The 27398-nt window shown below is 38.0% G+C and overlaps 2 protein-coding genes across 5 annotated transcripts in view; one reads left to right on the forward strand and one right to left on the reverse strand.

Annotated features, from left to right (window-relative positions):
* Positions 1 to 27398, reverse strand: part of AP2B1 (adaptor related protein complex 2 subunit beta 1) — a 132261-nt gene that overhangs the window by 77528 nt on the left and 27335 nt on the right. For all 4 annotated transcript variants that reach the window (XM_064378465.1, XM_064378463.1, XM_064378464.1 and 1 more), the window contains exons 6-11: positions 13485 to 13675; positions 11215 to 11436; positions 10564 to 10684; positions 10335 to 10430; positions 1953 to 2068; positions 824 to 989 (exon numbers count right to left, since the gene is read on the reverse strand). In XM_064378465.1, the coding sequence (XP_064234535.1) occupies positions 824 to 989; positions 1953 to 2068; positions 10335 to 10430; positions 10564 to 10684; positions 11215 to 11436; positions 13485 to 13675 (912 nt within the window). The remainder of the gene's footprint in view (positions 1 to 823; positions 990 to 1952; positions 2069 to 10334; positions 10431 to 10563; positions 10685 to 11214; positions 11437 to 13484; positions 13676 to 27398) is intronic.
* Positions 6547 to 9452, forward strand: LOC110569086 (translation machinery-associated protein 7-like). The gene is made up of 2 exons (XM_064377992.1): positions 6547 to 6557; positions 9245 to 9452. The coding sequence occupies exons 1-2, from the start codon at positions 6547 to 6549 to the stop codon at positions 9450 to 9452; spliced, it is 219 nt and encodes a 72-aa protein (XP_064234062.1).

A 27398-nucleotide genomic window follows, 5' to 3' on the forward strand; every position in this document is an offset into this window, starting at 1 on the left:
CATGCCACTGCACTCCAGCCTGGGCAACAAGAGCAAAACTCTGTTAAAAAAAAAAAAAAAAAAGGCGGGATGTAGTGGCTCACGCCTGTAATCCCAGCACTTTGGGAGGCCGAGGTGGGTGGATCACAAGGTCAAGAGATCAAGACCATTCTGGCCAACATCGTGAAACCCTGTCTCTACTAAAATACAAAAATTAGCTGGGCATGATGGCGTGTGCCTGTAGTCCCAGCTACTCAGGAGGCTGAGGCAAGAGCATCGCTTGAACCCGGAGGCAAAGGCTGCAGTGAGCTGAGATCGCACCGCTGCACTCCAGCCTGGCACCTAAGCAAGACTCTGTCTCAAAAAAAAAAAAAAAAAATTCAGTAAAACTGGCCAGGCACAGTGGCTCACGCCCAAAATTCCAACACTTTGGGAAGCTGAGGCGGGTGGATCACTTGAGGTCAGGAGTTCAGAACCAGCCTGGCCAACGTGGTAAAACCCTGTCTCCACTAAAAATACAAAAATTAGCCAGGTGTGGTGGTACATGCCTGTAGATCCAGCTACTCAGGCGGCTGAGGCAAAAGAATTGCTTAAACCCAGGAGGCAGAGGTTGCAGTGAGCCAAGATTGTGCCACTGCACTCCAGACTGGGCAACAGAGCAAGATGCCAACTCAAAAAAAAAAAAAAAAATTAGTTAAACTGAAAAGGGACATCCCTGTTGGGAGAAAAATTAACACACTATATAAATACAGACACAGATGAAACTGCCTCTAACCTTTGCTTTCTCTGAATTCTCCCCAAAGACGTCTAAAACTACTAGGATAGACAAGAGATAAGAACTTACCTGGGTGCTTTCATCGTGAAAACCCTCCAGGAAGCTTTCTAGTAACTCATCTGCATTGTCGATTCTTTCAGCATATTCTCCCACAATCCAAATCATAGCTGCTCGAGCATCTGGCTCATCTAGCGAGTCTAAGTTCTCACATAGAGTGGCAATGATACTTTCATACCTGATGTGAAAGAAATGAACTATGGTTACTGAAGGCCAAACTAAGAACTATATTTAATAGTGAAGGCTAAAGGCAAAATCACAAACAAGGGACCCTAAACCAAACCACCAAACTATAAAAGCAGTGAGGTTGCAGTGAGCCGAGATCACACCACCACACTCGCCTGGGCAACAGAGTGAGATTCTGTCTCAAAAAAAAAAAAAAAGACAATCAGAAGCTTTGGCACAAGATATCTCTATGAGTGTAAGGCAAAATGAGGTTTAAGATGCTTACAAAACCTTCTCTTATTTCACTTTCAGATTCCTTAATTACTTGTTTTCAAAAATCAAATCTAAAAAAGTATTTTTGCTTCATATACTAAGAGCCCTCAATCTAAAAAACTTGTGAAAATGTAGATTTTTAAAAAATATCTGTATGAGAGTAACTACAATACTTCAGAAACGGCATGAGACTGATAATTTGTTATAGGTTCTGTAATTTTCTACAATGTAAGGTAACATGCAAAGTGAAGACCACAGCTGTTACCTTTCTGGCTTTTATGGTAGAGTGGCTATATGATATATCATCCAAACTCATACATTTCTGAGAAGAAAAGGTGCACAATCATTAATTATGTCTGGATAACAGATATAAACTGAGAATATGCCTGAACAACCTACAATATACAGAGATCCTATTTAACAGTAACTCTGCCATCAAATAATCTGGTTAACTTTAAAATATGCTAGTAGACAATGCATATTCAGGCAGAGCTTCAATTCTTCCAAAAGAAAGCAAGCAGAGTGAAAACTCAAGTTTCAATCTCTGTGCTAACCATTTTGTATGTTTTCAATTTTTAATAAAGTATCCTATTACGACCAGTAACATTCAAAAGGGTAATTCTTACCTAGGCAATCTCAAAGTGCCTTACTTAAACATTTCCTAAGTAATTTGAGAAAGAGGAGTAAAAGTATTTGGACATACTTGTTGGGGTATTTGCGGAAGATGTCCCTGATGACAACAATCGCTTCTTGGACCACATAATTCACTTTGGTCTGGATTAGATCAAGCAATGTGCTTACACAGCGCTCTGCAGATTGCTGGGAAGAGAAATACAAAAAATAAGAAGTCAGATGATCTATGCAATAACACTATCTCAACATAAAAATTTTGAAACATGCAGGTGCAGCAACTAAACTAAACTGAAAGATCAGGCACTTAATTTGACCAAACTACACTAGAAGCTAGATATCAAGCTATATGATACCATTCTATATATACCCCAAATTATATTCATTATTTGAACTGACAGATGAATCAGTTCAAATGAATTCTTTGAATACAATCAAAAGGATGTTCCTCATGATGTATAAACATCTGAAAAACATTTATGTCAGGGATATTAATCTTCAAAGAAAATTATCATCTCAACCATACTGCTTTTAATTTTTGAAAAAAATATGACCATTACAGCAGTATGGCAGAGAAGTAGTAGTGACATTGTATATATAAAAGTCCAGAAACAAAGAAACACACACACCCATCTTGGATAACCAGAAGATAGAAATAAGAAGACAGAATAAGCCAAAGTAGGAGGAAAGAATAAGAATTACAAAGCAGGAGGTCTTTAACTGAAGCTCATGGATGAGTGGAGACAGCAGAGGGTGTCTTGAAATCTACTGAAGTGAAATTATCAAATTTTGTAGGCACATTCAAGCATATTTTCCAGTGAGAGAGTCTACAACTTCCATTACATTTTCAAAGTTACACATGATCCAAAAAACTCCAAAGAACTGTAGTACTTGACAATTTACCAATTTTGGAGCTATGAAACTTAAAAGTCTATGGCATTAGATAAACAACAGTTTTCCATAGCCTATAATTAATCTATAAAATGAAGTTTTATCTGTTAATCTTTTATTAATTCAGAGAATATGAGAGAATACAAGTGAAAAAACAAATGTACAGAAACTGTAAGTGATCATTTTTTAAAGAGACAGATACCAGAACAGAGATCCTAAAAGTCAAGGACCAGCCTATCACATATTACAATGTACTATTATGGGTCACCCCACTATGTGCCTCTTGATAAGATGCAACAGGAAGTACACACCATCACCTAATAGGTATTCTTGCTAAAAATTCTGAACAGGAAAATTACCAAGCCTCTAGACTTAATTATCTAAGAGGATGGAAGAATAGATAAATAGCATCACTAAGATACAACCAGCCAAATCCAGACTCTGGGAAATTCTACAAGCCTAATGACCTAGATCCTTCAATACCTGGCACCAAAACAAGTAAGTAAAAAGACTTAAGAGATATATTATTTAAGTGCAATGTGTAGACTTTATTTATTTATTTATTTATTTGAGTCAGAGTCTCACTAGGTTCAATCTATTCTCTTGCCTCACCCTCCTGAGTAGCTGGAATTATAGGCGTGTGCCACCACACCCAGCAAATTTTTGTATTTTTAGTAAAGACAGGGTTTCACCATGTTGACCAGACTGGTCTTGAACTCCTGGCCTCAAGTGATCCGCCTGCCTCGGCCTCCCAAAGTGCTGGGATTGCAGGGGTGAGCCACTGCACCTGGCCCAGACCATATTTTGATTTTCATTTGTACAAACAAACTGTTAAAAAGACATTTTTACATAATTAGTGACAATTGAACATGGACTGAATATTCACTAAAATTAATAATTACTGTTAGTTGCTGGGCATGGTAATGTGACAATATATTTTAAGTATCTTATCTCTTAGATATACACACTGGACTACTTGAGTAAGATTATATATGGGATTTGTATTAGCATCCCACCCACCTGAAGGGAGAGGGAGAAGATAAAACAGAAACAGCAACTAATCAGTATTTGCTCAAGATGGATGATGAATACACAAGAGCTCATTATTCTGTTTTACTTTATTGTACACCTGAAAATTTCTGTAATAACATCTTTAGAAGTACTATAACAATCTAAACCACTATAAGCAATTTAATAAAAACAAAATCGCATCTTGAGATCATTTATATGAGGTCATATATAAGATGGTTCTGTTGTACCACGAAATGATTCTGCAGTCTTCTATGTAGTTTAGTCCTTCTTCTGATTCTATTTATATCCTCTATTTTATTCATTTTCATCTATTACTTCCTGTGCTGTTATTGCAACAGCAAAATAGTTGGAGAAACTTTAAATATGTTATATTTATTAATGTTGTAATTGTTAGAATAAATTATGTAGTATGTAGAAAATGGGCCACTATAAGGATTTAATTACCATAAATTAGATAATACAAATAAGTGCTTAGCACAGGGCTTGATATAAAGCTCGTATTTAGTCAATCGTTAGTCTCATCATTAAAATGAATACTAATAAAAGGATGTTCCTCATGATATATAAACATTTGAAAAACATTTATGTCAGGGATATTAATTTTCAAATAAAATTTTCATCTCAACCATACTGCTTTTGATTAAAAAAAAAACCCTACAATTAAAGCAGTATGGCAGAGGAATAGAAGTAAATATCCAATCATTGTATACACACAAAGTCCAGAAATAGAGAAATATACATACAAAATTCGGTATATGATAAAGACAACATTTCGTAACAGTAAGGAAAGAGCAATTTGTTCTGGTGGTTGATCCACTCTACTCATATCTTTCACCAAAATTATTTCCCAGGTGATTAAAATTACACTTAAACATATAAAACAAGGGCTAGGCACGGTGGCTCGCACCTGTAATCCCAGCACTTTCGGAGACCAAGGTGGGTAGATCATCTGAGGTCAGGAGTTTGAGACCAACGTGGCCACCATGGTGAAACCCTGTTTCTACTAAAAAATACAAAAATTAGCCGGATGTGGTGGTGCACACCTGTAATCCCAGCTACTTGGGAGGCTGAGGCAGGAGAATTGCTTGAACCCGGGAGGTGGAGGTTGCAGTGAGCCAAGGTTACACCATTGCACTCCAGCCTAGGCAGCAAGTGCGAGACTCCGTCCCCTTGCCCCCCACAAAAACCATGTAACAAAAAATCACTGCCATAGAAGTAAAAAAATAATGGTGACTTTTATACAACTTTAGGTGAAGCACAATTTTCTAAGTGTGCCACTGAGGAAAAAAACAAACTGATACAAGAATCTAAACTTCTGTACATCAAGAAAGCAAAAGAAATCTAAAGGACGACAAATTGGGAAAATGAATGCTAACTAAAAGAAGGGTTAATATAAATCATAAAAGACTTTAAAACAACAATGTGGAAAAGATAACATATTGTAAAAAGGTGCATAGGACATGAGTGAACAATTCACAAACAGCTAATAAGCATAACGGTTATGAAAAAATGTTCACTTCAACTAGAGTTCAAAGATTTAGCTATAAGGATACTCCTTCTATCACCATTTGGAAAAAGAGTAGAAACAACTTTAAGGTTCTACAGCAAGGGATAAAATTACAAATTCAGTAAGTTATCAAGTAATCACGTTATGTCTATAAACCAGAAACTAAAGATGACATAAATTTTTATTTATAATGTGGATCGATGTCCATGATATGGTAAGTAAAAGAAAGAGTATAAAACAAAGTAAATAAATAGTATTTGTGGGATGATTTCATTTTTATAAAAAATACACCTTTGAATGAGCACTACATAAACAAGGATATAAAATGACGTCCACCAAATCATGTCTACTACATTATCTGAGAAGGCGGGGGAAGCAGGGTACTCTATTTTTTTTTGTTTAACTCATTTTATAATTTTATATGGCAAACAAATATGGCTTTCCTAATAGGAAAAATGTAAGTTTTTTGTTTTAGAAATGACACACAAACCAGTATTTTATTCTAATGTATAAAAATTAGAAATAGTAAACACAGAAAAAACAAGAGTAGGAAGTGAAGAACTCCTGGTCTTAACATAGCACCTTAACCTCTCTCCTTTTTACAACTGAAAAGGACCAGGAGTGTTTACTCCTGAAAAAAGTAGGCAAAAGTTACTGCAAAAAAAAAAAAAAAAAAATAGTACTATAGGATTGCTTTTTTCCCAGTGCTATTTATTTGCTCAATAGCTTACTGCTTCCCAAAGCTATGCAGAAAGTTCATTACTACTCTTTTGCTGCTGATTCTTGTCCCATGGACGACTTAGTGCCAACAGGCCATCATTGCCTCTCCTGGCCCAATTTACTGCTTGGCTTGGCAACTCTGTTCAAACTTTCATGGCTGAAACAGTTACAGGAAAAGTTCTAAGGTAAATCTGGGTAATCTGAGATGAGAGCACTAGATAAGACAGGATTCCTGAAGGGTGACCTTAAGTTTCTTGAGAAAGTTCATTCCTCACATCCTCTTAAACTCTCACCAAGGAACTTAGTGAAAGGAACAAGTGAAAGCCATCAGCAGTCTTTTTCAGAAGACTATGAAGAATCCTTCCATTAGTCACAATACATGACTAACAGCCTTGAGGAATCCAGATGCTTTGAAAACACTTTTTAGTAATTCCAGGGCTAGAAAGTCTCTTAACTTCAGAATGAGATATAATTTTTGTATCACCGTTTATAGCTTTGTCAGAGAGGTCATAAGACAATGACGGTCTGGTAAAAAAGACGGCTATGTACAATAGTAAAGAGAACAAAACTATCTCACTCTTATGCTACCAAAATCTCTCTGAAAATTATCTACATTAATACGAAGTAGACAGTAAGATACGTCAATTTAAAAAGAAAAAAACAAATTAAGTTGTGATGTGTGGTGATAGTGGTAATAAAAAAGATGTAACATACCAAGATCCAATAAAAAGACTTCCCCATTTCTCCGATGAAACAAGAGAAACATATTAAATATCTGAATCAAGTGAGCTAGCAGAACCAGAAATAGAACCCAGGATTAACTAACTTCTTGCTATAACAGCCAGTCTACTAAATGACTTATCAACAGCAACTACATAAAGCAACACTAAATTGAAAAAAACAAGGAAGGCCAATTAGCAACAGATATTTCATTGAAGAGTCTCTGACACACATCTGTTGCCTTTTGTTCCTATAAAGTACTGGTCATACTGTACAAATTGTTTTCGTATTCCTGAGAAGTCATATGGTCCAACTCTCTGACTCTACGCAGAACTACCTATAATCAAGTACCAGGAACAAACATGGGGCTCTAAACCCACAAAAACAGTGAACAAAGGCCACTGTTAATTTCAACAAATTTCTGAATGAGGACAAACAAATGGAGAACTGCTGACTGATGAAGCAGGGCAATATAAATTACAGCCCATAATACCTACTGGAAGGCTGCAGCCAAGTTAGAAACCAATCTGCCCTCTTAAGACCAGAGGCTCTTCAAGAGGTCTTCCACGTAAAGACGAACCCCCTTCCCTAACGCAGAAACCTGATAGTCGACAGCCTTGCCTATGTATATAGAAGTCCTAATCAACTTTGCTGTTACCTCATTCTTAAAAAGAAATGAGCTGCACTTTAATGTATGCATAGTATACATCTCAATTTAAAAAATTATATGTATAGATATGCAACCACCACAAAAAAACCCCAAATAATTAAATTCAAAGTGCAGAAACAAAAAATAAATCATTCATATCCTCAGAGACTCAAGAAGCTGTTGCAACCACAAAAAGAGGAATGCAATGAAAAATATACCAATAACAAGAAATAGAGAGGCTGTATGGAATGATGTGGAGAAGCCAGGAAAGCAATCAGTCAGAAAAGAACAAACAAGAAGACAGAGGACTGCAAAAGAGAAGGGTCTAAGACAAAAGAAGGTGTACAGATTTGATAGTATGCTTAAGGAACAGGAAGAAGATAGGGGCATGATAAAGACACACATGCAAGAAAAAAAAAAGGCAATTAAAGAAACTCCAGGGCTGAGTTCAGTAACTCAAGCCTGTAATCTCAACACTTTGGGAGGCTGAGGCAGGCAGATCACTTGAGGCCCTTGTTTGAGAACAGCCTGGCCAACATGGCTAAACCTCATCTCTACTAAAAATACAAAAATTAGCTAGGTGTGGTAGCGCATGCCTGTAATCCTAGCTACTCAGGGAGCTGAGGCACAGCAGTCACTTGAGCCCGGAGGCAGAGGTTGCAGTGAGCCAAGATTATACCACCGCACTCCAGCCTGGGCAACAGAGTGAGACACTGTCTCAAAAACAAACAAACAAAAAGAAAAAAACATAAAAAAAAAAAGAATAAAAGAATCATTAAAAGAAAAACAAATAAGCCCTCCAGAAAAAAACAAAAGATACTATAATATAATCATTTGCATTATATTGACCCTAAATATTTAGTCATAATATGCATAAATTTTGGAAGCCAATAGTTGATAGAATAAGAAACAAAGGCATATTATTTCAATCTACCATGATAATGGATATACGAACAAAAACCTTCATTATGTAATTACACTGGAAAATAGGAGAGAGAAGTAGAAATGGTGGGTTGTATGAATTAAGCTTCTTATAGCAGAAAGTTAATAGAAAAAGTCTATTATAGGTAAATCAATAAATAATAGCATAAGAATATTATTACTGTTATTGTTCTTTTTTTGAGACAGGGTCTTGCTCTTTCACCCAGAGTGAAAAGGTTTCAGGCTGGAGTGCAGTGGCATAATCACCGCTCACTACAGCCTTAACCTCCTGGATTCAAGTAATCTTCCTGCCTCAGCCTTCCAAGCAGCTGGGACTACAGGTGTGTACCACCATGCCCAGCTAATTTTTAAAAGTTTTTGTAGAAACAGAGCCTGACTATGTGGCCTAGGGTGGTCTCAAACTCCTGGGCTCAAGCAATCCTGCCACCTTGGCCTCCCATAGTGCTGGGATTATAGGTGTGAGCCACTGCACCCAGCCAAGAATATTATTTAGAGATATGGAAGTGCAGTCATGTCTCCATATCCATGGGAGATGGGTTCCTGGGCCCCTTGTGGATACTAAAATCCATGGAGGCTTAAGACCCTAACATAAAATGGTATAGTATTTGCATATAATTTATGCATATCCTCTTATATACTTTAAATCATCTCTAGACTATTTCTAATACCTAATACTATATAAATATTACATAAATAATTGTCATACTTATTGTTTAGGGAATACAGACAAATAAAAAGTCTGCAAGTGTTCAGTACAGACAAAACCATCCTTTTTATTCCCCCTGAATATTTTTGATCCATAGTTAGTTGAGTCCATGGATGTGGAATTCATGGATATGGAGGATCTATTATAATCAAAAGAATAACTAAAAGCGCCTGTTTCTGGTGGCAAGGTCTGAGAAAGGGGCGGCAGGCACCATGTCCGGTGCAAAGGTGGCAAGAAAAAGCCCTTGAAAAGGCCCAAGAAGCAGGCCAAGGAGATGGACAAGGAAGATAAGGCTTTCAAGCAGAAACAAAAAGAAGAGCAGAAGAAACTTGAGGAGCTAAAAGTGAAGGCCATGGGGAAGGGGCCCCTGGCCACAGGTGGAATTAAGAAATCTGGCAAAAAATAAGCTGTTCCTTGTGCCTGAGGAGACAGTGACCCCTTATTTCATCCATATTTAAACATCTGTATTCCCTGCCATAACACTTTTTGCCTCCTGTAGACAGAATTAAGTGTTGTCTTGGAGCTGTTGTACATTTAAAAATAAACTTTTGTAAAAAAAAAAAAAATCTTCTAGTGGCTCATAATCTCTTTAGTTGTTTTCACTAAGTCAGTCCTACCACGAATGTGAACTTAAAGTAAAACCAGCTCAGAATCTTGCCAGAGTCTGCCCTTTGGTCCTTGTTCAACCCTAAACTTTGTTATCACCTGAAATTAAACTAACTCATTTGACAGGGAAAAAAAAAAAAGAATAACTAAAAACAAAAAGAGTTAAAAATTATTCCCTCTGGGAAGAGGGTCTAGGGAGGGAGGGAAGGGAGGAACCAGAGACAGCTGCTTTCCATTAAAAATTATTTAACATTTAAACTATGTGCTTTGTAATTTTGATAAACTTAAAAATGTATTTTAAAGAAAAAAGTGAGCCTGGTGTGGTGGCTTACACCTGTTAATCCCAGCACTTTGGTAGGCTGAAGTGGGTGGACTGCCTGAGGTCAGGAGTTTGAGACCAGCCTGGCCAACACAGTAAAACCTCTTCTCTACTAAAAATACAAAAAATTAGCTGGGCATGGTGGCAGGTGCCTGTAATCCCAGTTACTAGGGAGGCTGAGGCAGGAGAATCATTTGAACCCAGGAGGCGGAGGTTGCAGTGAGCCGAGGTCATGCCATTGCATTCTAGCCTGGGGAACAAGAGCAAAACTCTGTTTCCTTAAAAAAAAAAAAAAAAAAAAAAAAGTGACTAGAACTCTCAGAATCCCCCAATATGTGATCATAACTACCATCAGATACTTGCCTCCACCTTGATGGCACACCGTCCAATGGCCCGCACAGCTTTTCGAACAAAGTCAACATCTACCTCTGTGGCATATTCCTTCAGTTCTGCCAGAACCTGTTAAAAAAAAAAATCCAGGAAGTGGTTCATCATTAAGGATTCTCAAATAGCAATCTCACAGCTTAGCTTCTTTAAAGACCAGACCTTAAGAGCTAAATCATCATCAACTTAAGTCTGCAAAAAGTCTAACCTGAGCAATGTTGGCTTGAGATGCCAAACGAATCATGATGTCCAACTTCTCTAGTTTAACATAGATGGGATCATTGTACTTCACAAAGAAGACTTTGATTTCCTGCTTCAAGATTTCAGGCCTGGAGTACACAGAAACAGAAGGAAGGTGAAGGCATATGCTGATATACCCTTCTGAGACTCTATTAATACCTAATCTGTGCTTCTCTGTTCTCCTCCTGCTCTGCTCAGGAAAAAAAAAAAATGCATAAACTTCCTCTATGTGCCTCTATTCTTATCAGTTCCATTTGGCAGATTATTTTTATCCTTTTTAAGCATCAGGGCACATGCTGTCATGAAGAACTGCTAGAAGAACAACAATCTGGCTCTAAACCACAGCCTGAACCATATCAACCAGGCACTAGACAGTATATCAGAAAGAGACCCTTCAGAAAACAAACTGGATTGTGGAGCAACACCTGGCATTCATTATAGAAATACTGTGATATCAACTGTTAGCCTCCTGATGCTAGGTAAGCAAATTGCTCTGCCATATAACATTTTCATTTCCATACATTAAAAAAAGATTAAAACTAGCTTAATTTAACATTGACATTATTAAGCTTAATGCAAAATTACAAACACTTTAATCAACACTTCAGTATTTCCCAACCTTTTCTGGACAATTAAGTTGATGTTCCTCAGGGCGACGTACTGCACTTCTGGCTCCCCAGAAAGCAAAGTGACAAGTGGAGGGGCTAACTTCTTCAGCAGCATATTGTAGTAGTCAGAATCCTTAGGTAACAATTCTAGAAACTTCATTAGGACTTTTACTGCTGAAAGCACCACTGCTGAGTTGGCATGGGATAGCCGGGGAGTTACCCGCTCACAGATACTGAGGGCAGAGAATGAAAATTAATATCATGAATTATAATTTCTTTGCTGAATACATTCCATAAGGTAGTATGTCAGAGTCTAATGGCCCAAGTATCTAGAAATTAAAGAATTAGTCAGAAAAGTCAAAGCTCCATGCTTAGATAAAATTGGGATCCAACACTGCAGAAGCCTCATTCTCAACAAACTACAGGCAGAGCAGGGACATCAGAAAATTTCAGGAAACCAGCAATAAGGGATGTTCAAACTGGAAAGGAACTAGCAATACTCAAAACACTTGAGCTCACACCATTTACCTTCTTGTTTTATAGTCCTCTTTGTCTCCCCATATTATGTTAGGGCTCCCTGCCTCACAGCCCATTTCTACTCAACCTATAGGAAGTCAAATTAAGCATTCTGAGAATTATTTCATAGGAAGAGACAGCAACCCAGCTGTGACTGAAGGTTTCACCGTAAGATACAGGAGGAGGTAGGATGGCAGGGAAAACAATCCAACCCCCTGTTTTGAGGATAATGAGAATAAGGGACTCTCTGAAAAGGGTTTATTTCTTAAATAGCAGAACACCACTACTGTATTTTCCCACCTCTCCTAGCCCCTGCCACCTACACTTACATGCCTCATAAAATCTTAGATATTTAATTACCTGTTGAGGATCCTTTAGAAATTAATCTAATTGATAGCTTGGGCAACATAAGTAGCTAGCTTACTGTATTAAAGAAACAAGATAAGCAGGTTGTGTTTCTCTCTTCCTCCTATACCTACTCCTAACTTCCTTTGGGTCTTTATACAAATGCCACCTTCTCAGTGAGGCCTTCCCTGGCCATTCTTCAAAAAGAAAATACAACCCCTTACCCTCAAATGCCCAGCATTCCTTAGATTTCTTCTCCACTTTACCTTTCTTGTTAGTACTTATCACCATCTCACATATTACATCTCATACTATCTATACATATTACATATATTCCTACCCCATCCTTCAGAATAAGTGAGGGCCATGACTTTGTTAACTGCTATATCCTGAGGGCCTAGGAATACTGTCTGGCATACAGTATGCACTTAATAAATATTTGCTGAATGAATGAATGAATGAATGAATGCAACGTCAATGGCCAACAGAAAATAAAATTCTCAGTAATTTCCAGACTATATTTGTACTTTCAGTGATGGAAAGAAACTATCAGAGTGAGCTTTAGTTCAGTCTAGAGGGAACAATTTCCCAGATCAGTGAAGATCACTTACATTCTAGTAGCTTGGAAATCAGCTTCAGCCAGACCAGTTCTTATCTACCATAATTAAAATATGCCAACTTTAATGAAGAGCCAAAATTTCTTCAGAAGTATTTTGCCTAGTACAGTGCCTACATACACAAAATGCTCAATAAAAATCAGGGATAATTCCAACTTTGTAAACTATATATACATAAATGTGTGTGTGTATATATGTACACACACACACACACACACACACACACACACACAAAATATATGTATGTGTAGATGAAATTTAGAAGTCAATTTCTAATAACCAAAGAAAATTTGAAACATTATATGGTAACAAGCTGAGCAGAACAATCTAGGTGTGCCTTCTAAAATCTTTAAATTCAGACTGACATGGTTACCATATCTAATGGAAAGCAGGATATATTTTGCTGACTTTAACATACTCTCATACTGAATTACAGATACACTTCAGCTCAATAACTAATATAAAGCCACTTTCTATGTATCTAATAGAATGAAAAATCTATCACCCCAAAGAGGGATACTCGATAATCTTTGTTGGCCAAATGGCCAAGAACTGTTGCATGGGAGATGTAAGATGATGAGAGAGATTTCAGCAGAAGTAACTGTATGAAAAACATACATTTCTTAAGAACAGTTTTGCATAGTTTATTCCACCACTTAAAATATTCCTAAATCCAGGGAGAAAATACCTTGGAGATAGCAATAGCTATCTGACCTTCCTCAACAGATTCATTCTAATAGCAGACTCCAGAACTTAGTGAATCAGGCAAGACTACCAGAAAGTAGCCAGGAAAACAGACTGACCTCTGAGCCTCCCGATCATCTTTAGGGTTGTAATTAGACAGGCAGTCCAGGATGAAAATCTGGCCCCACTCAGTGCACTCATTGAGGGCTGTTAGCAGCTTATTAATGTTCTGTGGGTTCAGATCGAGTAAGTTACTGTTTGGGTGAGACTCACTGATTTCAGATAATGCTGCTACAGCATTAGCCACCACCTGGAAATGAAGAGGATATGACCTTGATTCAACAAGAACAGTACAGCTATAGACACAAACACTTAATCAGCCTTCTCTGGATCACTTCAGGATCTTAATTCATAACCATTCCTGAATATTTTACCTAGTCAGATAGAAACAGATAAAACCACCAATGATATTATATATAGCTTCCCAGAGGTCAGGCAACCCAGAATCAAAACAATTCATATATTAGCAGAATCACACGTTATTTAATATTAAAACATACATTAACTATGTTAACAGCACTCAAAACTGTCAAAAAAATCAAGGCATATGAAAAACAGCGAAGTCTAAACATGAAATAGAAAAATCTAGGCCAAATAATTTTATAGTTGTATAGTTATATATGTATGGGGTTAGGGGAGGTGACACCATCAATCTACCACAAGTCAGAGTAAAAATATGTGGGCCTGAGACCCTAGTTCACTAGTATACAATGCTGAGAGAATATGTAATCTCTGTGAAATTCAGTTTCTTCATCTGAAAATGAGATAATTTAATCCACCTCACAGATTAGTTTTAGTTTGAGGATAAGATCAGATGACATATGTGTAAGTGCTTTCTACAAAGCCTTATGTAAATTTAAGGTGGTTGGTTATATTACTATAATTCAAGTGTAAGCTACACAGTTTTTCATATTAACATCTTTGAAATTGGGTTGCATTTTATAATCAATGGCCTGTCAGTTCAATATTAAGCATTTTTCTTTCTTAGTAATACAGAAAATAATAATACATCTTATAATCAGTGGCATTAAAGATGCAATGAAATACAGTATTTCCAATGTATTGTATCCTTCTTTCTGAGAGTAGGGTCAATGAAAAATTGCTACCTTTTTTTTATTTTTTCAGATAGTCTTCCTCTCTTGCCCAGGCTGGAGTACAATGGCACGATCTTTACTCACTGCAACCTTTGTCTACCAGGTTCAAAGGATTTTCCCACCTCAACCTCCCGAGTAGCTGGGACTACAGGTGCACGCCACCATACCCAGCTAATTTTTGTATTTTTAGTAGAAATGGGATTTCATCATGTTATCCAGGATGGTCTCGAACTCCTGACCTCAGGTGATCTACCCACCTCAGTCTCCCAAAGTGTTGGGATTACAGGTGTGCGCCACTGGGCCTAGCTGAAAAATTGCTACCTTACATTAGAAAGTACACTTGTATCCTGACTCACGAATCTGGAAATCCATTTAGCTACAAGAAGAAAAGTCAACACTTTATCAAAATTACAAATTATTTCTAACAAATCTACAACTGAAGAACATCTAAAGTCATGTAAAAGTTACAAAAATACTCAAAAAAACACGCATACATACAAAATACTATATACTGTGGCCTTGTGCAAGTAAATTTAAAACCATGTTTTGCAGTGAGGCTCCCAGATGCTGACTAAAGATTAGCAAAGCGAGGCTGAATATAAATATTCTCCAAGTATAAGTTGGCTGGGCATAGTGGCTCACACCTGTAATCCCAACACTTTGGGAGGCCAAGGCGGCCAGATCACTTAGGTCAGGAGTTCGAGACCAATCTGACCAACATGGTGAAACCCCATCTCTACTTTTATTCCTTTTTTTTTTTTTTTGAGATGGAGTTTTGCTCTTGTTACCCAGGCTGGAGTGCAATGGCGTGGCTCACCGCAACCTCCGCCTCCTGGGTTCAGGCAATTCTCCTGCCTCAGCCTCCTGAGTAGCTGGGATTACGGGATTACAGGCATGCGCCACCATGCCCAGCTAATTTTTTTTGTATTTTTTAGTAGAGACGGGGTTTCACCATGTTGAGCAGGATGGTCTCGATCTCTTGACCTTGTGATCCACCCGCCTCGGCCTCCCAAAGTGCTGGGATTACAGGCGTGAGCCACCGCACCTGGCCCTCCTTTTTTTTTTTTAAAGACGGGGTTTCACCATGTTTGTCAGGCTGGTCTTGAACTCCCGACCTCAGGTGATCCGCCCACCTTGGCCTCCAAAGTGCTTGGATTACAGGCATGAGCCACCACACCCAGCCGGTGAAACCCCATCTCTACTAAAAATACAAAAAATTAGCTGAGAAAGGTGGCACCTGCCTGTTAATCCCAGCTACTTGGAAGGTTGGGGCAGGAGAACTGCTTGAACCCAGTAGGTAGAGGTTGCAGTGAGCCAAGATCACGCCACTGCACTCCAGCCTAGGTGACAGAGTGAGACTCTGTCTCAATAAACAAACAAACAAATAAATAAATATTCTCCAAGTATAAATGAAACATGGTAAGAGACAGCTTCAGCAATTATATATATTGGAAAGAGTCTCAAAAACGTAAAACTACTGTTAGTTCTTACTGAAATCCCTTAATAAAAACTTGAGCAATGAAGAGTTGTATGATTACCATTTTGTTAGCCAGGGAAGAAGAAACATAATGACTACAATCTAGCTATTGATTTTAGTAGTCACATTATCTGGGTAATCTTCAGATTATCCCACCATATGATTTTATCTAGAAGATAAATACCTAGAGAATTTGATTGATTGATTGATTGATTGATTGATTTTCACACCTCCATCCCCCAAGAATGTGATTTATTTAACAAACAATATACTTACAACAATATCCATTATTATATAAAGGATAACGATTATACAAATACAATTATCTCAAGCTATACTTTGGTGATCAGAACAAAGATGCTAAGATGAAAAATCAAAGACTTACTTGGCAAATATGGTTACAGATATAATATTTTATTCTTGTGAAGACAAATCAGGAAGACTTATCTATCCAATCTACTGGACGGTAACATGTATGAGGCTCTTTTCTGACTTAATTTTTGTTTGCTAACTATCATCAAGCATGAGAAAAGGCACAAAGAGAAAAATAATAATCCCTTCTATGTGCTTCATGTGCAGGGAAGACATTTTATTTCCCTTGCACAATGTACTTAGTTGACCTTATTGTAGTCTAAAGGATCAAAATATCACATCGGAAGGCCAAATGCCTGTTTTTATCTATTGCTGCCAACACACACCCAGTCTTGGTTACCAGTTGTCTGAAATAATTTACCACTCTGTCAGTCAAACCCTTTTCATGTTTAAAAAAACAAAAAGATAGGAAATATAGACAAAGAAAATGTGAGAACGGGGAGAATTATAAACAGCAATGGGTAGAAAAAGAACAGAAGGATGCTAAACAGAATGAGCAATTAGAAATCCTCTGTTATCACAGGCAGTTGGAAATTAAACCAAGTGTATAATGCACCTAATGAAGTGTACGGTCTGGTGTTTAAATAGGCAGTTGCCACTTATCATCACATTAAAACAAGAAACAAAATGGAGAAAAGTAAGTCTAACTGAAGGATCCAGAAAGATTAGATTAGAGGATTGTTTAGCAAAGCCTGCATGTATAAGGGAGATCACTGCCAAACAATGACTGTTCAGAGGAGATGTTATCCTACCCTCTATGCCAAAACTCTACTGTTTCTCTAAAATTCCTTGAAGTTCCTTCCATCCTATCTCTACACTTTTATCTCCTAATCTCCATAGTCACACTGTTACATTTTCAAAAACATACTGAGGCAGGCTCACCAGGCAGTGCTCTGAGTTTTCCTGGTCCTGTAAGCCAAGTTTCTCTCCCTCTTCAATGAAAAATTAAAACAAGCCAGTCACACTGAATCTAAAGTAGATAAAGAAAAAAACTGACTTCGAGACAGCAACTGGGTGGCAAGAGTGTACAAGACAACTCACTTGTCAATGTTTATACTGTTTCTTTGGAATTTTGTACTATGAACATATATTGTCTATTTTTTTCAATAAATATTAAAAATAGATTGAAACTTAAGATGCACTTCCTCTTCCTCCAGAGAGTCTTCTCCAGACAATAATATCACAAAAGAACAAATCCAACCCTTACAATAACTGCCTTGACTCACCTGTATACTGAAACAAAGGTGTGCTTCTTTCATTTGAACTATTACTTTGATTTTGAACTGTTAACACAATTATGTGTAACACTACTCCTGTCAGAAAACTGGCATTTCGCTTAGGAAATAATCTTAGAAAGTCTCTTAGGAAACACAAAGAGAACAATGGTCTTTTAACTATGATTTCAGAAAGATTAAGAGTTTCCAAGAAAAAAATAGCTTTTTTTTTTTAAGAGGCAGGGTCTCATTCTGTTGCCCAGGCTGGAATGCAGTGGCACTGATCATAGCTCCCTGTAATCTCAAACTGCTGGACTCAAGTGATCCTTCCACCTCAGCCTCCTGAGTAGCTAGGACTACAGGCTTGCACCACCACACCCAGTCAAGTTTTAAAATTATTTATTTAGAGATAGGGTCTGGCTATATTGCCCAGGCTGATCTTAAACTACGAGTCTCAAGTAATCCTCCCAGTTTGGCCTCCTAATGTGCTGAGATTACAGATGTGAGCCACCACACCCAGCCAGAAAAGGGGGTTTCTAGGGAAAGATTTGCTTTAAAAATGAATTTTTAAATAGGATTTCTTTGGGGTTTTTTTGTTTGGTTGGTTGGTTTTAAGAGACAGGATCCTGGCTGTCACCCAGCCTAGAGTGCAGTGGCATAATCGTACAGCTCACAATAATCTTGAACTAGTAGATGGGACCACAAGCACATGCCACCATGCCTGGATAATTGTTTTTCTTTTTGGTAAAGACAGGAGTCTTGCTATGTTGTCCAGGCTGGTCTCAAATGCCTGGCTTCGTGCAGTCCTCCCATCTTGGCCTCCCAAAGTGCTGAGATTACAAATGTGAGCCACTGTACGGTACCTGGCCTACAAATAGGGTTTCTTAAGAGGGCTTCTTCAGTCTGAGTTGATTTATAAAAAGTTGGCATCTAGGTTACAAAGGGACACATTTGGAGCATTAAAAAAATAAATCTTTGGCCAGGCATGGAGGCTCAGGCTTGTAATGCCAGCACTTTCGGAGGCTGAAACAGGTGGATCACTTGAGGCCAGAAGCTTGACATCAGCCTGGCCAACATGGTGAAACCCTGTCTCTAATTAAAATACAAAAAATTAGCCTGGCATGGTGGTACATACCTGTAATCCCAGCTACTCGGGAGTCTGAGGCATGAGAATCACTTGAACATGGGAGGCAGAGGCTGCAGTGAGTCAAGATCACACCACTGCACTCCAGCCTGGACAACAGAATGAAACTCTGTCTCCAAAAAAATAAAAATAAAAACAAAAAACTAAAAAAATCCTTTTTTCATCTCGCCTCTCAATTATGGTAAATTCTATTCTTGGGGAGAATGCAACTAAATATTCCCCGCCCCTCATATCCCCTCAAAAAGCTAACCCGATACGTATACTTTACAGATAGAGATATTAAACACAAACATTATATATATATATATAAGCAGCATACGTAGATGTGTAAACTCATACTCAATCCTAGACAAATCTCTCTGCCTTAACTACAGACTTCTCTTCAATGTGATATTTCCCTACGGATTCATGGAGTCTGCTGAATTTTTTTTTTTTTTTTTAAATAGAAACAGGGTGTTGCTATGTTGCCCAGGCTGCTATCAAACTCCTGGCCTCAGGCAATCTTCCTGCCTTGGCCTCCCAAAGTGCTAGTATTACAGGTGTGACCCACCATACCCAACCTGAATTTTTAAAGCAATTTGTATTTTTACTTACATTATACTAATAGAACACGTTTTACAGGGATAAAAGACTAGAAGAGCTAAAATTTATTGAAGACTTACTTTGTGCTATGAATCCTCATAACAACTCTGAAGTAGTTGCTACTAAAAGCCACTTGTTACAGACAAGAAAACTGGCTTGGAGAAGTTCAGTGACTTGCTTAGGGTCAACACAGCCCGAAAGGGATTACTACTTGAATCTCAACTCAAGGTCTGCATCTGATTCCAGTGTCTGAGTTCTAATAATTAGTCTCCAGCATTTATAGAACTCCTAAGACTTGTGAACTTCAACTAAGGGAGAGGAAAGAAGATTCAGAGTAGGGGAGGATAATATAATCCAAACATTATTTCCAGCAAAGGTGACATGTAGATTTATATACAAGGAGAAAAATGTATTCTTCTACTTCATATATTTCAGAGATAATCATATCCTGACAGTACTTAAAAAGGCAAAGATTTACTACCCAGCTATAAAATATGATTTATGATCTATACCTGTCTGACATGCAGCAGTTGAGCATAATAAAATTGACCTCATTTTTCCAAAGGAGTGAGCTGGTGCAGTAGGTATGATTAGAATAAAAATGATCCTGTTAAAAAAAAGGACTCTCAAAGGATATCTAGATATACACTGGGAGTGGAATATCACACGCATAAGCTCACTGATGAGAAATCTCTCACGAATTTCCCTGTCCCTTAAAGTGGTTTTCACCCTGCACTCTAATTGCACTCATTTTCGTGGTCTTAGAACCTAAGAAACTTACCACTTTCCAGTTCAGTGACTTCTTCCTGGGACATAAATTACTATTTACAGGACTTTGATTTCCAGCAATGACCTTCTAGGTCACACACTCTCAACAGATTTATGCTTCAGTTTTTCTGCTCAATGTACAATTATTTTGGCTGATATCCCTGAAGACTTGAATAAAGTGAAAGCGGTAGAATAACTGACCAAAACTACTATGGGGAAATACACAGGTGGTTTACATATTTTTGTTCTCTTACAAATCAGCACTGGTTTAGAATATTGCTATCTCCTTTATAAAGGAATGGCCTCAAATGACATGTGAGGCACAGGACAACATATTTGTTCTAAGAGTTTCAGTCATTATTATCCTCTCAAGGAGACAATGACTGTAGTACCAGTCAAATTTTTCCCCCTTTAAAACAAGTAAAACTTAGAACTTATAGTTTAATCCAAAACACTGTCTAGAATGCCAACTGTTAATATGCCTGCTACATTACAATCTAAAATATTCCTTTTTCCCATCTTCTTCCTTAGAATCAGAGGTAAAACTACCTACTGAGCCAACGTATCACATTACGAAAAGAAAGTTTGAGGCCAGGCAAGGTGGTTCACGCCTGTAATCCCAGCACTTTGGGAGGCCGAGGCGGGCGGATCACGAGGTCAAGAGATCGAGACCATCCTGGCCAACACGGTGAAACCCCGTCTCTACTAAAAAGACAAAAAAATTAGCCGGGCTGCTATAAAGAATTGCCTGAGACTGAGTAAAAAAAATTTTTTTTAAATAAAAAATTAGCCGGGCGTGGTGGCACACGCCTGTGGTCCCAGCTACTGGGGAGGCTGAGGCGGAAGAATTGCTGGAACCCAGGAGGCAGAAGTTGCAGTGAGCTGAGATTGTGCCACTGCACTCCAGCCTGGTGACAGAGCAAGACTCTGTCTCAAAAAAAAAAAAAAAGGAGAGAAAGAAAAGAAAGTTTCATTACATAGTAACAAGATTTACAAATAATAAAGTTCATTACTTTATCAATATAAATGTCAATATAAATATCGATAACAAAAGGCATGCCCTAACCATCAAAGTTATTTGGACCATAGCCCCTAAAATTCATTAAAGCGAGCTGCAACTTGAACAAAATAAAACACTTATTATCACACCACTTATGATCTCCCCACTTCAGAGAATAAAGTATTCCCCAAAATACTGCCTTGAGGTCATCTGAAAAAGAAGTGACAAATGAGCCTCGATCTACTAGTAAACTACTGAAACAACACACAACAGATCCAGTTTTCAGGAAGTTGTTAATGAGAACTACTTTAAACATACACCCTTGAATAATTACCTTGTAAAAGTAGTAAGTAGTACTATTAGTAGATTTAGCTTCATTTGTCAGGAAGTTGCCCTCAGAACTTTAATAAATTTAATCTTTAAAATTCTTCATCTTAAAAGTTTTAATCTTGATCTTAAAATTTTAATCTTATGAAATTAAAAAGTAAATTTTGCCACTGAAAGACTAACCCTTCTAAAATCATTAATATCCAGCACTACAATCACTGTACAATATAGAATATATGCTTGTGCTGGGCACAGTGGCTCATGCCTATAATCTCAGCACTTTGGGAGGCTGAGGCAGGCAGATCACTTGAGGTCAGGAATTCGAGACCAGCCTGGCCAACATGGTAAAATGCTGTCTCTACTAAAAATATATATTAGCCAGGGACGATGGCATGTGCCTGTAGTCCCAGCTAATCAGGAGGCTGAACTGGGAGAAATGCTTGAACCTGGGAGGTGGAGGTTACAGTGAGCCGAGACTGTGACACTGCACTCCAGCCTGGGTGACAGAGCAAGACTCTGTCTCAAAAAAACAACAAAAAGAGAATATTTGTTTATTATTATTAGGGGCTTACTCCATACGAAGACCAGTATTAAGTGCTTTGCAAGCCTTCTGTCCTTTAATGTTCACAAGATCGTATGATAGAAGCACTATTTTGTAATCTCTACTTTGAAGATGATACTAAAATTCAGAGAGGCCATACAGTCAAGTGTGGTGGCTCACGCCTGTAATCCCAGCACTTTCGGAGGCCGTGGCACGTGGATCACGTGAGGTCAGAAGTTTGAGACCAGCCTCACCAACATCAAGAAACCCTGTCTCTACTAAAAACACAAAATTAGCTGGGAGTGGTGGCGCATGCATGTAATCCCAGCTACTTATGAGGCTGAGGCAGAAAAATTACTTGAACCCAGGAAGTAGGGGTTGTAGTGAGCCAAGATTGTGCCATTACACTCTAGCCTGGGCAACAATGGCAAAACTCTGTCTCAAAAAAAAAAGAAAAGAAGAAATAGCAGAACCAAGATACAAACCCAAGTCTATTTGGTTCGAGAGCCTGAGTTTTAATCACTATGCTGTAGTGACTGTATGAAAAATGCCATTTCGGCCGGGCACGGTGGCTTACACCTGTAATCCCAGCACTTTGGGAGGCCAAGGCAGGTGGATCACCTGAGGTCAGGAGTTCGAGACCAGCCTGGTCTATATGGTAAAATCCTATCTCTACTAAAAACACAAAAATTATCTGGGTGTTGGGGGTGGGGGGCCTGTAATCTCAGCTACTTGGGAGGCTGAGGCAGGAGAATTGCTGGAATCTGGGAGGAGGAGGTTGCAGTGAGCCAAGATCATGCCATTGCACTCCAGCCCTGGTGACAACAGCAAGACTCTGTTTCAAAAGAAAAACAAGAGAGAAAAACGTCATTTCATGATTCTAAAGCACTTTTCTGTTTTTGAGGTACCTTCAAACAGAGTAGGTTAATGCATTAGAAAAGGAAGTGACTAAATGCAATTTGGTATTCTGGGCTGAATCCTGGAATGGCAAAAGGACATTAGTATTGAAACATGAAATTCTACTTTGGTTAATAGTAACATCCCAGGCTGAGTGCAGTGGCTCACACCTGTAATCCCTGCACTTTGGGAGGCCAAGGCGTGTGGATCATGAGGTCAGGAGTTCAAGATCAGCCTGGCCAAGATGGTGAAACCCCATCTCTACTAAAAATATGCAGTGGCATGCACCTGTAATCCCAGCTACTTGGGAGGCTGAGGCAGGAGAATCGCTTGAACCCGGGAGGCGGAGGTTGCAGTGAGCTGACATTGTGCCAATGTACTCCAGTCTGGGCGACAGAGTGAGACTCTGTCTCAAAAAAAAAAAAAAAAAAGTAACATCCCAATGCTAATTTCTTAGTTTTAGCAAATGTATCATGGTTAAGTAAGATGTTAACATATTAGGTGAAACTGACTGAAGGGTATACGAAAACTTTCTGTACTGTCTGTGTAACTTTTCTGTAAATTTAAATTTGTTGCTCTAAAAAATGAGGTACTTTTTAAAACTTAAGTTTGCAATAATATAAAATGATAAAATTATTTTTTAAAGTGAGAATACACAGAAAATGATTTCCACAAAGCACATTATAAAAGGAAAACAAAAACTGTTTGCTTTCTCTACATGTAGAGACAAAAATACACTCAGACCAAATGGTGGGAAATTCAAGAGTTGGGAAGTTGGCCTCCTATCAAAGCAGCCCCCAATGATTCCACCAAACTTCAATCCTGCAGAAATTAACAGCAACTCCTTTTTTAATATGAAACACAATGTGAGTCATTTGGGGAACCCAGAAACAGACTGAACATATTACCTTCAGTGTTACTCTTATCAAGTGCTACCGCATACTGACACTCTCATACATGCCTAAAATTCGACCAACTCTGTAAATCCTTCATGGATATTTGATATAAAAAGTATTATACATTTTAAATTTCATTTATATATATTAATTTTTAAACTGTTACTTATTAACATATATTTAAGGATAATAGCAATCCTATAATTAACATACTAAGTGAAGTCTTAAGTTTTTCTATGCATTCTGGGCCTAACTTTAATAGAAAGTTTAACATAGCCTATCTGAACACCAAATATATCGTGACAAAAACCTTCCTTGATCTTAGAAAGAGATCTAGACAGATGGCTTTTTCAACATTTTATCATCTTAGGTTGACAACAAACGACTACACAAGTAAACTTCCTAATGCCTAAATGAAGATTATAATAACCAGAAGGTGCATAATGTGAGGCCTATTCCTCAAGCATAGCTGCAGTTTATTAAGTATTTACCATATATCAGGCAAAGTTTAAATCTGTCAATACATTATTCTTTCATCTTCAAAATAATTCACTAAAACAAGCATTATTACCTCAATTTTACAGGTAAGAAAACTGAAGCTCATTTTAAATAACTTGCTCAAAGCCACATATCTAGTAAGCAGCCAAGCCAGGACCCAAACAGCAGCCACTCTGGCTCTGAGGCCTTGACGCTATTTCCCTAACCCAGGGTTTCACAACCTTGGCATTACTTAGATTTATTGCCAGATAATTTTTTGTTGTGGGAGGACTGTCTTGTACACTAAAGGATGTTGAAAACATCCCTGGACTCTACCCAGTATATGCCAGTAGCATTCCGCCCATCAGGTTTGACAGCCAAAAGTGTTTCCAGACATTGCCAAATGTCCCCTGGAGAGTAGAATCAATCCTGGTGAGAATCACCAACATAATCCCATGCTGTGTCTATGTGCTGGCTAGCACAGTCAAAAAATACATACTGCTTTCTGAGAAGAAAAATGTTATTTTTCGTGAAATGGTTTTCGAGCAAAAGTTCAAATTAAAAGAAGCTGGAAGTTTAACTATAACTTTTGCTAAAGATGGTGTTTGGCCTGAATTGAGCCTATTCTGAGAGCAAGCTACTTATGCAGAAGAACACTTAACAAATGAATTTTTTTTTTTTTACTAATTCAACAGTTTGTACTTTCGCAGAGAGGACAGAACAATGAAGAGTAGGTATTCTCATGGGCAGCTCTGAGAGTGATAGAAGGTCTGGAAGATGAAGATCAAAGGGGCTAGGTAGTAAGCCAAAGGAATTTAGGAGGACTGAGCTCAAAAAACAGAGAACAGGCCAGGCATGGTGGCTCATGAGTACAATCCCAGTACTTTGAGAGGCTGAGGCAGGAGGACTGATTTAAGCTAGGAGATTGAGACAAGCCCAGGCAACAAAACGAGACCCATCTCTACAAAAAATAAAATAAAGTAAATTAGCTGGGTGTGGTGGCATATGCCTGTAGTTCCAGTTACTTGGGAAGATCATTTGAGCCCAGGAGTTTGAGGCTGCACTGAGCTATGATCATCCCATTGCACATCAGCCTGGGTGACAAAGCAAGACCATGTCTCTCAAAATATAAAAAATAAATGAATTTTTTAAATAAATAAAAACAAAAAGCAAAGCACATGTGGTAGGGCTGTCAAGAGCATCTCTGGAGTTGCAAATTCTAACATACATAAGTTAACTGAAGTTGGAATATCCCTAAATGCCTCTGAGAGCAAAAAGAAAACCATAGTAAGGAAGGAAAATCCTAATGTTTGAGCAAAAAGCTAGAGAACACTATCATTCAAAAGTGCATATCTCAATAAAACAAGTCACATACCAAAAAGATATACATCTTTCTTGCAAATACATACTTAGGAGGTAGCATTTCTAAAGTTCTGACATTTGTAAAAATAATTATGGAAGCTATTTCCCTATAGCTCTAAAATGTTTCCATATTCTGGATAGAGGTTTACCTTCAAAATAATGAACTAATAAAGTCCACATCTGACGACACGTTTTACTCCAATTCCCTCAGAACAGATAGTCTGTACAAATACCAAAGGAATCAGAACCTTTTAAATTAATATTGTAGCAATAATGTTAACCTCTGCCTAACGTCTACTTCATAATTACAGTAGTAGCCACCACTTATGAGCTCCATAAGCCAACTACTTTACAAGGCACTTTTCATGCAAAAGCTCAATTAATAATCCAAACAACTCCCTAAGATAGTAACCTTTATTTTGCAGAAAAGGAAACAGACTTGGGTAAGTTAAACAACATGAACATAAAGCTAGGACTTAATAAAGTGAGATTCTTTACTTCTAAATTCATCTTTTCTCTCTCTAGTATTTCATCAAAAGTTAGCTGCAACTAAAGTATAAATGGTAAAACAACTGCGGGAAAATAAGATGTATGTGATCCTCCCTAAAAGACAGGAAACGAAACTACAGTAAACTTTTGTTACCTGCAGCAAGGCACACTGCTACTAGGAACCAGACTTGAGGTCGACATTACCTCGAGAATTTTCAGCTCTCAATCAACATTTACCTCTCACATTAGAAGAATTCAAAGTCATTTTTGCAGATATTCTAGTGCTTTTAAATCTAGGATGCCCTTCTGAAGTGAGCTACAAGAAAACTACTAAGGCACAACTCCCTGGAAGCATTCATTGTGTTCTTTTGTAAGAGAATCTAGTATGTGCTGGTGCAGTGCTGCCACCATGTGGAGTAGCCTCCGAAAAAGTGGAACAAAATCACTCCTCAAGAGGGTAAAATAAGGACTCGTATTCATCACTGGAATAAGATGACTGAGATTTCTTTTCCTTTCTTAAATCTTTGTTTGTTTCTTTCTTTTTTGAGATTTCTATAATACAGCAGTGTTCAGATAATTCAATCTGTAATCAAAATTGTAAACATTTTCAGAAAATGAAACGGTTCTAAGAATGATTGTGTGTGCACATGTGCACACACATACATATTTAAATTCTTTTTATTTATTTATTTTTTTTGAGATGGAGTTTTGCTCTTGTCACCCAGGCTGGAGTGCAAAAGCATGAGATCTCAGCTCACTGCAACCTCTGCCTCCTGGGTTCAAGTGATGCTACTGCCTCAGCCTTCCAAATAGCTGGGATTACAGGCATAAATCACCATGCCCATCTAATTTGTTTTAGTGGAGATGGGGTTTCACTATGTTTGTCAGGCTGGATGCAAATTCCTGACCTCAGGTGATCCACCCACCTTAGCCTCCCAAAGTGCTGGGATTACAGGCATGAGCCATCACACCCAGCCTAAACTCTATACATTCATCCATGAAGGTAGTAACCAGCAATGGAGTTTGGGACCCAGAACCTTGCTGGAATCCTAGCTACATTACTTCTAGCTGCATGACTTTAGGGAAGAGTTCTTCAGTCTCTCTGTGCACATTTCTTGACCTGTATCTTGAAATAACCTCTCCTTTACAGGGTAGATGTGAGAACTAAGTGAAACATTACAAGTAAAAGTATCTACCATTGTGCATGGCATAGAAGGCACTTAAATGTAAGTGTTCTAATGACAGTTGTAATACTCTAAGGTAATAAGTAGGGCATACAGTTGAGATAAAAAGTATAAATTCAAAATCAAAAATAGGTATGTGCCTATGTGTG

The sequence above is a fragment of the Aotus nancymaae genome, unplaced genomic scaffold (assembly GCF_030222135.1).
Source record: "Aotus nancymaae isolate 86718 unplaced genomic scaffold, 86718_ANA_hifiasm-v0.15.2.pri h1tg000018l, whole genome shotgun sequence".
Taxonomy (NCBI): Eukaryota; Metazoa; Chordata; class Mammalia; order Primates; family Aotidae; genus Aotus; species Aotus nancymaae.